This window comes from Candoia aspera, chromosome 16 (assembly GCF_035149785.1).
Source record: "Candoia aspera isolate rCanAsp1 chromosome 16, rCanAsp1.hap2, whole genome shotgun sequence".
NCBI lineage: Eukaryota > Metazoa > Chordata > Lepidosauria > Squamata > Boidae > Candoia > Candoia aspera.
Window position 1 is genome coordinate 11,513,884 of NC_086168.1, and position 11,165 is coordinate 11,525,048.

At 55.1% G+C, this 11,165-nt stretch overlaps 2 protein-coding genes across 2 annotated transcripts in view; both read left to right on the forward strand.

Annotated features, from left to right (window-relative positions):
* Nucleotides 1–11,165, forward strand: part of PDCL (phosducin like) — a 242,491-nt gene that overhangs the window by 54,536 nt on the left and 176,790 nt on the right. The gene's annotated exons all lie outside the window — the stretch shown is intronic.
* Nucleotides 179–9,704, forward strand: LHX6 (LIM homeobox 6). The gene is made up of 6 exons (XM_063316002.1): nucleotides 179–402; nucleotides 5,564–5,664; nucleotides 5,752–5,847; nucleotides 6,632–6,806; nucleotides 7,417–7,520; nucleotides 8,889–9,704. Exons 1-6 carry the CDS (start codon nucleotides 369–371, stop codon nucleotides 8,907–8,909), a joined length of 531 nt encoding a protein of 176 aa, XP_063172072.1. The 5' UTR covers nucleotides 179–368; the 3' UTR covers nucleotides 8,910–9,704.

An 11,165-nucleotide genomic window follows, 5' to 3' on the forward strand; every position in this document is an offset into this window, starting at 1 on the left:
TGCTGGGTCTGTGCTAAGCTGAGGTTTTGCAGATACTGTCATTGAGATGCTTCGGGAATTTGCCATTTCTGTATCTGGGGCAGGAAGTAGAAGACAGCCGGCCGTGGTTGCCATAGGACGGGAAAAAAGGTGTCCCTGAGTTTGCAGCGCCAAACCATTCTGTCTCTCCTCTCCTTTTCAGTCGGTTTGGTACCAAATGTGCTCGCTGCGGGAGGCAGATCTATGCCAGCGACTGGGTCCGAAGGGCCCGGGGCAATGCCTACCACTTGGCCTGCTTTGCCTGCTTCTCTTGCAAAAGGCAGCTTTCCACCGGAGAAGAATTTGGCCTGGTAGAGGAGAAGGTTCTCTGCCGGATTCACTACGACACCATGGTGGAGAACCTCAAGCGCGCAGCAGAGAACGGTATGTGGACTCTTCGACTCGCCCTCCATAATGCAAGAAAAACAGGAGCTGCCAGGCGCGCTCTCGACACTTGGCAGAAATGCCCCACTTTTGATTCTGAAGCGGTTTCCTTACTGGATGGTTGATGTGTCTTTAGGATCTGAGGAAGCAGCCAAGAGCTCAAAGTGTGGGATGTGGGCAACTTGGCCCTTGCCAAAATCCGAACAATTTAAAAACGCCAAGATGCGAGCGTGGGCTCTTGGTAAAGCTGGCGGGATGGAGGTTTGCTGACCAGTATTGTCCTAACAGTCAGGAATCACGCTGAGACGAGGAGTAGGTCTCTAGTGTTTATTACTGCTACATAAGACCGAAAATCCTGACAAACTGAAGAAGCGTGGGAAAACCCAGACAGATAAACCTCAAAAGTCAAGGCGGGTCTGATCCGTGTCTCGTTGAATGGCTGCTTAATTCCTCAGTACTGCGCATGCATTTTCCCCCCTGGATAGGGGCCCCTCCTGCTCGCCATCAGTACTCATGACAAGTCTCCTCCAATGAGTTCAAGATGTGCAAAGGGCCCCCGGGAGCCAAGTGGGATGATATAGAAAGGGTGGCAACCACCCAGTTGAGAAGCCTTGTGAATGTTCACTTCTGACTGGGATCCAGGAGGCCGAATGGAGATCTTCCTGGGTGACTGTGCGTTAGAGGGGAAGTTCGTGGTAGAACTGGCTGTGTCAGGAACAGGAGCTTCTGTAGAAGCAGCAAAGGAGGCCCTTACTACTGTTTTGGGTTTTAAGGCCCTGGGGTTGGCGTTCTTATGAAATGAGCCAACCAAAGCTTGGGGGTCACAGTGGGAAGGGTCAGTGGAGTCCTACAGCCTTCTGCCTTTTGTCAATGGAGTAGAATGGGTTTCAAGAAAGTCCTTGTGCCCTTGTGCCCATATAATACTAAACTTGGCTCTGATCTTTAGCCACACAGCCACGGGTGCATTTTTTTCCCATCTGTGGCATGCATTTTATCTTCTATTTGTGTGTCTCTTCCTTTAGAGTCCCTTTCTCTTCTTGAACCAGTCTTGAGCTATTTCTTACATAAAATGCCCAACTGCGTTTCTGCCTGTTGTCCAGGGAGGCAGGAGGGAGGGTCCTTGGATAGGAATTAAGACTGACCCAGTATGCTTGCGACTTATTTATTTGTCTTTTATTAACCAGATTTATAAGACACCCCCCCCCAACTCAAACCATGTGACTCTGGGCAGCCTACAGCACAAAAACAAACAATAAACCAAATCTCAAACAAAAACCCAAACTGCGTCACATTAAAACATGTCAATATTTAAATAAAAAAAGCAGAATATAAAACAGTGGCTAAGCACCGTAACACCACAGCCACAAGAGGGCTCCACTCAACTGCCCCCTAATGCCAGGAGGCAAGGCAAAGTCTCAATCGTCTTAAGCAAAGCTGCCTGAATCCATGTCTCAGCCAGAGCGTATGTGGGATTTATCCTTGCTCTCCCCAGAAAGTGTAAGCCTGACCTTAGCTCTTCTTAGTGTGGCTCTTGGGAAGGGGCACCGCTGGCATTGTAAGATGCCCCAAATGCTCTTTTCCAGATTTTTCCACTTTTTGACAAAGAGGCAGAGAAAAAGGTTGACACAATGGGCTGTTCCAGCCGTGGCGCTTTCCTCCTTTTTTCAAACGAACATGCGTGTGACTCCCAAGAGACAGAACTTTGCTCAAGTGTTAAAAAGTTGTTTGATTTTCCCCCCCTCTTTCTGAGCAAATGCAAAAAAGAGAGAGGGGGAAGAGTGCCTGGGCCCTCTTGCGCAGCAGATGGAAACGATTTTGGGAAAGGGGAAGGCAAAGAAGGAGGGGAAATCTGAAAATGAAAATAATCAATGTTTCTGTTTACAAGGTTTAAGCAAGGAGATGAAAACAAAATCAAAACAAGATGCCAGAGCGGGCTGGGGCGGGAGGCTGGGCGTCTGAGCCGCTGGGTTGCGGTGCGTCCTCCTGGCCAGCGTGGCCCGGCAGCTGGTTAGGCTTGAACGTGGACCCAGGTCCAGAGGCTTTCTGAGCTGTGGGGGCTCTCTGGGTGGCCCTGCGTGAGTGAGCGGGATCTCCCTTGCCCTCCTGCCTGCGAAAGGGGACGTAGGCGACCTACCTTGGAGGCCAGAAACGAAGGGGTAAGCAAGAGGGTGGGTTAAGTGGGTGGCAAGCCGCAGACAGCCGCGTGGCCCGGGGACAGAAGCTCTCCAGACTTTCCAGCCAGAGAGAGGTTTCCACCAGCTTTTCAGGGGTGGGGTCTTGTCCCTCCTGGCGCTGGCAGATCTTCTAGGAGGGGTGCATGGGAGAAGATGCCCCTTTCCCAGCCCTTGAGGGTCAGCAGATAAATGCTATCAGAGAATGTTGCCACCCCTTGGGGCGCTGCGTCTTGTGTGGATGCAGCTGATCAACCCCGGGGGATCCAGAAGGCTGGATTCAGTGGGCCCTGAGCCTGTAAGGCTGTTCCAAGCACGAGTGAGTTTTGGAGGGCAGGAGATGGATGTTTGTCACAAAGGCTGAATTGTTTACTCGTGATCAGGTGGAGAAAGGAAATCAGTCACTCCAGCCCAGAGAGTAGAAAGCTGCAGGAAAGTTGCTTAGGCTGCTATGAAACGCCCAGAAAGGATCTTTGATCCAGCAAGTTCCCAAAGTGTTTACCGGTCTTGGGGGCAGAGCAAAGGATCATTTGTAGCCACAGTGGCTTGCTTTCAGGGGCTGGATTCCTTGGTGAGGCTGCTGGGAGATGATCAGGCAGTCGGAGCAGGCCATGGTTTGGTTAGCCTTGAGTCAAAACTGGGGAGTTCACAACCATGCTTTCTCTTGAGCCCTTGTGAGCTGCAGCGACTGGCTTCAGGCATTGTGCAAAGTCAAAGCCGTCCAGCCTCACAAAGACTTGGGCTTTCTATTTTGGCCTGGTGGAGTTTAAAGATCTTCTTGTACCAGAAGCAGGAAAGGCCTTTCAATGCTCATCACCCATTCCACTTTTTTCCTTTTTTTTTTAAAAAAAAGGGAAGTTGGTCATTTCTGAATAAACTGGAGCATTGGTAAGAAGGGGACTTCAGCAGTATCGGAAGTGCTCGGCCCACGAGCTCAGAGGCGCTGCCGGTGCGTCACTTGCCCCTGGTTGGCCTTGACGAGCATTCTGTGTTCTCCCCCTGAGATGCGGGGGGCCCTCCAGAGCCAACTTTTGCATGTTATATTTAAATATCGGATATATTTCTTAAGAAAGCATTTATTCCAAATAGTCTGGCGTCCTCATGGTTCCCCGTGAAACCCATTTTGGTGAAGAAGAACCAAGTCTGCCATTGAGATCAGCCTCTCTCTGCTCCCTGTCTGGGCTCTAACCCAACCCTGTCCGGGCACCTCCAAAGAGCGATGGCTGCCATCAGTTGGGCCTCTGCATCTCTTCCTCCCAAGCTGAGCCGAGCCTGCCTGGGCGGGCAACGTGGGTCCCTCCCGCCACCTGCCTTGTGCTGGAGCTGGACCTTGGCGTGAGGCAGGCCCCCCACTCTTCCTCTGGGCTCTGGATGCCAGGAGTTCCCCAAAGGGCACCGTGTCTGCTTGGAGGGCAGCGGTGGGCAGAGGCCAGGTGGCAGACGAGTGGCACGGCCCGCGCCCTTTCCTGCCACCTCCTGGGAGGGGGTGCGGAGGTGAAATCGGCTGCGCCGCTGGGGCCCAAGCCTTCCTCTGGGAATCGCAAAGCCATTTTGCCTGCGCGGGTTTTCCAGAGAAACGAAAATAAACAGATGTTGCTGGGGCTGACTTCCATTAATCATCCCAATGCAACAAGTCACCCTGCTCAACAAGAAAAGGAAAGAGAAACCCTTCAACCTGGGCCAAGATAATCACGTCCCAAGTCTTGCCTTCAAGCCAAGCCTCTTGAGAGGGCGAGGAACGGCGGAACGCCATGGCTGGTGGGTTCCCACACTGGTGGCCAGGCCTCGGTCCCCCCACCCCGAAGCAAATGCGGCTTATGCTGCCTGATGGATCCTGTGGGGGGGGGGCAAGGGCTCTGGGATGTACGCAGAACCCCCTTTCGCTGAGCTGCTCTCTGCTTGAAGTTGGGTGGAGGGGAAATGGTTGAAGCGAGTCTCAGCAGAAAATACTCTCCCCTCACTTCTGTTTTCTCCATTAAAGTCGTAATGGTGGACACTGGGAAAAATACCAGGAAGCACCCAAATAAATTACTAATGAGGGCAGCAGGGAGGAAGGAACTAAGTGGCCTAATATAGGTAGTCCTCGTTTAGTGACCAGAATTGGGACCAACAACTTGGCCGTTAAGTGAAATACCACAATTTCACGATCTTACTTCAGCTTTGCTTCATAGACCGGCAAAGGTCATAAATGTGAGGAATTGCTTGCCAAGTTACTTTTGCATCACCGTCGTAACTGCGAACTCTATGAGGCAGTCACTAAATGAGGACTGCCTGTATCCATGGTTACCCATGATGGGCTTTTTCTGGGACATAGAATTTTTCCATCTCCAGGGAAGAAGCCGTACTCTGAAGATGCAGCCTGGGCGGGGAAGATGGAAGAATCTCCGTTCCTAAAAACGAATCCCAAGAGATGGCTCCATTGTGGAGGGAGAGCGAGCAGCTAGAGGGGGAGGGTCAGAATGTGCCCCCGGGGCAGCCCCCCAATTCAGCTCCCCTGAGAAGAAAGTGTTGTGGGTGTCCACCTATTCCTGGCTGGAGGGAACGGCAAGCGTTTATTTAGTTTGAGCTGGTCTCTGAACAGCGTTTGGCCCCAGACCCAAATCCTTGCACCCGCCTGCCAGCTCATGAACGCTGCGTGAGGTCACATGGGAGCAGTGTTCACAAAGGAAGGTGAAAATGACTAGACAAAGAGAAGGGATAAAAGCCACGTTGAAGCCCAGCCCCAGAAAGTCAAGGCCTTGGTGAGGCCCCTGGGCACGTCTGAGGTCTGTCTATGCTGGGAGGGGTCCGTCTGGGCAGCTGTTCTGCGCCGGGAGGTCCCCAAAGCCGGCGTTTCCTCTCCTCTTTCCGCAGCAGCCCAGCTTCAGCTGGTGGGGGACTTGCCCTCCCGCCCAGCTGGGAGATGAGTCAAGACCCAGGCGGGGTGGCTCACTGCGCCTGCCCCACAGAAGGCCCGACCAGGTCTCAGCGCATCCCTCTTTCTCCTGCAGGGAATGGCATCACCTTAGAAGGGGCGGTCCCCTCCGAGCAGGACAGCCAGCCGAAGCCGGCCAAGAGGGCCCGGACCTCCTTCACGGCAGAGCAGCTGCAGGTAGGGCGCTGGGGGGCAGGCTGGGGAGCGGGGGTGCCCATTGCTGGGGAGGGGTCCCGCTCATCTTGCGTCTTGCCCTCCCTGCAGGTCATGCAGGCCCAATTCGCTCAGGATAACAACCCGGACGCCCAGACCCTGCAGAAGCTGGCGGACATGACCGGGCTCAGCAGGAGAGTTATTCAGGTGAGAGCCCGGGGGAGATCAGTGCCTCCCCTCTTCGCTCTGACCCCAGGGACTTCCATGAACTGGTCCATGCAGGGACCAGAGTGACCACCCTCATGGGATGCTGCCCAGCCGTCCAGCGGCAGCGAGGGAAGTGAGCGGCGTGCCTGGCCAAGAGCAGAGCAGATAGAGGGCATTGGGGTAGTGCCCGGGAAGCAGGAGTGTGAGGAAGAGCTGGTTCAGATGTTCAGAAAGAGCATGAAGCGAACCCTCAACTGTCGTGTCCCAAAGACTGTGACACGTTGTAGGGTGCAAGAAAAGCCTGTGCGCAGCATCCCTTGCAGCACAAGGAACCTCACTCCAGATGAGGGAGCTGCGCCAGGGCGGGCCGTTTGCCCTGGAACGGGGCACGTGCCAGCGATTGGGGGTCATCCCCTGAGGTCTGAACGGTGCAGGCCTCGGAGGGCCGCGTGGCAGAAATTCTCCTGAAGGTCGACTTGGCTTGAGTGGCTTTATCTGCGGGAGTTCAGCCATCTCTCTGACAGTCACGAGCGGGAGGAGGGAGGGGAGACAGAGGCGAGGACTCAGAAATGGATTTTCGAAGTATCCGGTCCACCCTGCCGGTCATCCTCCCCAGCTGCTCCTCCGTTTTGCCTCACAAAGGAAGATTTGCTGCAGGCTTTGTTTTCTCTGCAGCCTCCCCGAAGGTGCTAAATGGAGGGAAAATAAGATAATTGCGGGGGGGGGGTATTCCCCCCCATGAAAACATTGGGGCGCCCCTCTCACTGCCTCCCTATTTCTCCAGGTTTGGTTCCAGAACTGCAGAGCACGGCATAAAAAACACACCCCTCAGCACACGGTGCCTCCGTCGGGGGGGTCCCAGCCCCGCATCCCTTCCGTGCTGCCGGAGGACCTCCACTACCCCCCTTTCAGTGGCCCCGAGCGGGCCAGGATGGTGACCCTCCACAGCTACATAGAGAGTAAGTGCAGGTGGCGGCGCCTGAGCCAGGGAACCCAACCGAGGTCTCCACGGGGCGGCTCAGCCTCTGCCTTGTGGTCTAACGCTGGCCACCCTGAGGAGTCATTGCTGGGATTGTCCTAGGGAGGGTGGATGGGAGACCACGTGGGGAGAAAAGGGGGGAAAAAAGATTCAAAAGGCTAGAAGCTGTGGATTCCCACCACAGCCTGCAGCTGTGGGAGCAGAAACCTTCGCGGAGAGGCGGCTCTGCAGGCGGTTCTGTGTTTTCTGCATTGATGGGCCTCTTCTTGGGGTGGTGCGAGAGGGCCCCCCCTCTCCTACCATTGCAGAGGGCTGCAGCACGTCAGGGCCAAGCCCCAGGGCAGGATGAGGCCAGAAGCAAGGGGCAATCATTTGACTGAGCAGTAGAGAGGAGAAGGACTAATTTTGTCTGCGCATGCTCCTGGCAGAAGCTTGATTCTTTGGAAGGGGTAACAAGCACCTGTTTCCACATGCTCTGCGTTCCTCCCTCTGTGACCCCCCCTTGCTAACCCATACATCCTGTGGACAGCCCCTCTGGGGGTCCTTTGCCGACTTCTGCCCCCAGGACGAAAGCTGCTGTCTCTTTGCAGGCCAGGTCCAGTGCGGACAAATGCATTGTCGCCTCCCGTATGGCGGCCCTCCTGTGCACCTCAAAGCCGACATGGAAGGGCCCCTGTCAAGCAGAGGGGAGAAGGTAGGAAGCCGGGCTCCTCTTTCCGCAGCCCTCTGTGCCGTTGAAGGGAGTCCCCACCCTGCATCGCTGATCCAGAACCTTCTCTGTCCGACTGGCATTTGAGGTTCAGAAGCAAGCCGCCTCCTTTCCCGCTTGGGGGTGGGCGGCTGTTCCCCACTTTCCCCCGTGCTGTTCGGGCTGACTCTGGTTCCGCTGGGCTCCCTGGTTGGCTAAGGACTGGGAATCATCGTGGGTCAGAACGTGTCATTCCTGGCCATCCTGCTTCCTTGCTGGTGGGAAGATTGACGGGGGAGTCGGGCGAACTTGCGTCCCGGTGGTACAGGATTGCATGCGGGGCTCCAGCGTTGGAGGACAGGTTCCAGTTTAGCCTCGGGGAATTAGAATGTGGGCCAGGCCCGTGTTTTGCCTTGGCTCTTCATACCTTGTGCTCTTGACTAGACGTTGCACCACCTGGCTCAGCGTCTTTGTAGGGGGAACAGGCCCACAGACAGGTGCTCTGGCTTGGCTCCGTCCCAAGCATCTTCCTCGGGTATCGGGACAGGGGAACGCCGATGGCCCAAAGGCCTTTCTCCGCGTGCAGCGGATTGCTCTGTGCTCCTCAAGGGCTGAAAAGTTCCTAAGCAGCCCAAATCCGGCTTCAGCTGCTTTGGGAAGGGGAGGAACCGGACAGTCCCAGCAGCTGAGCAACCTTTGCTTTGTTGACTGACCATCAGGGGAAGCGAAGTCTGGCTTTCCTACCACTGTACCTATTTCATCTACTTTTGGAGGCAACGTGCCTCCCGTGGACCAGCGGCTCAGACGGGCTGGGAGTGGAGGGAGCTCCGGCATTCGCGCCCTGCTACAGGCGCGGGCATGGGCATCCAGGTGGGAACATAATTCTGGGATTCGGAGGCCTTCAGGGCCCCTCTGATGTTCTGATTTGCTCCCCAGGAAGAGAGGCTCTTCCCCACACTCTCAGCAGCCTCCTCTTTCGAAGAGGTGTGTTCGCGCTTGTCTCAGTCCCCTCCAGCCAGGGGGAGAGACCTCCTGCAGTCTTCTGGCCTCGCAGATCCAGCCTGTTCTGCCTGGCCTTTGCTCCAAACAGCCACTGTGCTAGTCTAGCAACCAGCTGGTCCATCCAGGGCACAGAGAGCCAACCGCATCTCAGATATCGCCATCTGGATATCTGGATGGCTTTGGCCATCCTGCCCTTCCAGGACCACCTTCCCAGCAGTGGGCATTTTGCGCGATGTGTCCTGGAGAGGGAGGGGAGGTCATTAGGGCCCCCGTTCTCTTCCCTCCCCTTCTCTCCTGGTCCCCGCTTCTGAGCCAGCCGTTTCCCCTTTTTCTGCAACGTCCCCCAAGCCCCCTCTCTGGTTTTCCTGGCAGGTTATCTTGTTCCAGTACTGACTGAGCCTTCTCTTTCTCATCTCCCGGGAATTGCGATGCCACTGCTGCTTAACCTCCCTGCCATTTCACCCACGGCGACCAAGGGACCTTGGGTAGGAGAAGCCACTCGCTGTCTTCCCCACCCTGGCTTCTAACCTGGCCTCTGGATCTCGGCCATTAGTTGCCATGGCCGCGGCCACCAGCCGTCGAGCATTCCCCCGGGGCGTTCTTCGTCGGGTGGACTTGCTGCCTGGTGAAGACTCTGGACAGTGCCCTCTCTGGGTGAGGGAAGCAGTGGGACTTACTGTGGATATATCTTGTCTGCTACAAATTTAACCAACGTAGGAAAAGAAACTGTGCCACCTGGGCGAAATGTGTTCATTCTAACGTGGAAGGCTGTTGATCTTCAACCCGTGTAAGAATCAAGTCTGCTAGCTAGCCAACATCCAGTCTTTAGGTGGAAACAAAGAAGTGAAACGCTTTCTACATTCTCAACACAGGGGACCGTGGATCTTGATCTGTGGATTCCTTTCCAACTCTTGGGGCTTTTGACTCCCCCGTAAGCAACATCGGGCTGTTTTTGGGACTGGCAGGGCTTTGCAGCTCTCAGACCAGATGCTGGACCTGCCCCGAGAGGTGCCACTCCAGAGATCCTCCTCAAACCATCACGGACGCTTTTAATCCGACCACCCAGCAGCCTGGAGGAGGGTGGGGGGAAATGTCTATCTTCCTAAAGCCTGGGAGCCAAATCCAGTAATGAGGGCTTGAGCCTTTGCACGGAGCTGAGGAAATATTTTAAAATTCCCTGGTGCCAACGTCAACCTTAAAAAAAAAAAAAAAAGAACCTGGGGGTGACTGAATGCCTGGGACTTTGGGCTGCCAGGATGGTGGACAAAACTGGAACTTCTCTCTCTTTCTCTCTTATTTAAAAAAAAAAAAAAGGCATTTGGTGTTCTCAGGTTGTGCAAGTTGGAGCAACTGAGCAAAAGCACTTGGTGTTTTTATTCTGACCGGCCCCTGTTCTTCCCAGCCTCAAGCTTTGTCTTGTCATGGCGAGGCAGCTGCTAGGTTAACTGACCCGTGAAATGTCTCTTTGATGGAAAGGTCCTTTAGATCTAGCCATTGCTCCAAATGGGGCATCCCTGAGGCCTGGGCAGGGCCACCACCTCTGCCATCGACTGCACTACCCACTTCCGGCTGAGCCCAAAGGCACAGGCGTTGGCCTGAGGCCCCAATCTAGGCAGGTCCCCCATTGCTCCCTGGGCAAGGCTGGTGGTCTGTTTCCACAGTGCTGTCCCTTTGTGGTCCGTCCATGCTGCTGGGATGCTCCCTACGTGGTGCCCGGGAGGACCCGCTTCTGAGAATTAACCCAGAGAGAGGAGCCTGTCCTGAAAGAGGACGTGCCCCCGTGGTGTTTACTGGTGGTCCTCGGTGGCCGAGGCCGTGAGTGCAGGAAAGGAGCGTACAGCGACCCTTGAACTTCCGTACTCAGAAGTCCTGTTGAATTGCAGCAGAGACAGAGGTCACCCACCCTGACTTGGGGGCAGGGGGTCCAACCACCTTATTTCAAAGGGGGGACCGACTGCTTCAGTGCCGGAGCTGGGTCCGAGCAAGCCCCGCACGCCTCCGTTTCCCACTGAAATGGCTCCTCTCACAAAGCTCTCTTTGCCCCAAGGACGAGGGGGCGCCCAAGGGTGGGGCAAACCGGGCGGGTCCAGAGGAGAGAAGCCCCCGTGGCTGATGGGCTTTGTTTTACTGTTCTCCAGACTGCCAAGGAAGCACTGGGTTTTCTTCCTTGCAAATGTCACTGAGCCGCCAGGACCCCCTTTTCGAACACAAGGGTAATTTTTGCTTTGGCAAAAGAGTGGTCATCTCTTGCAGAACTGGGGACCGTCCGTCCTTGATTAAATTGAGGTCTGTGGAAAATAAAGGGCTGCCCCAGAAATGGAAGATAGATCCTCTCCTTCCAAAGAGACCCCCTTTTTAGACTAGCATCTCGTTAGCCGATGTCTTTCACTCTTCTCAGAGCCCTGGGCGAAGCCTCCCATCCACGCACATTAAAACCACACACACACAGCTGGACACGGTGCCCTCTGATCCTGAATGGGCATCCTCCTGCTCTAGCGGAGCTCTGTGCATGCTCTGAGACACCTCTGGAGGCCAGACTACCTACTGCCCATAAAATCCTCCCCTCCTGATTTTGGCCAATATTCCAAACTACGCCTCTGGCATTGGGAGTAAATTTGAAATACGAGTAGCCCTGTTCATATTGTTTAC

What these genes read in the sequence shown, in the direction of transcription:
- LHX6 (XM_063316002.1), top strand. Translation starts at nt 369, where the DNA reads ATGGTGGAGAACCTCAAGCGCGCAGCAGAGAACG. An exon ending in CAAGCGCGCAGCAGAGAACG is followed by an intron (nt 403 to 5,563) that starts GTATGTGGACTC and finishes TTTCTCCTGCAG; the next exon opens with GGAATGGCATCACCTTAGAA. An exon ending in TCAGCAGGAGAGTTATTCAG is followed by an intron (nt 5,848 to 6,631) that starts GTGAGAGCCCGG and finishes CTATTTCTCCAG; the next exon opens with GTTTGGTTCCAGAACTGCAG.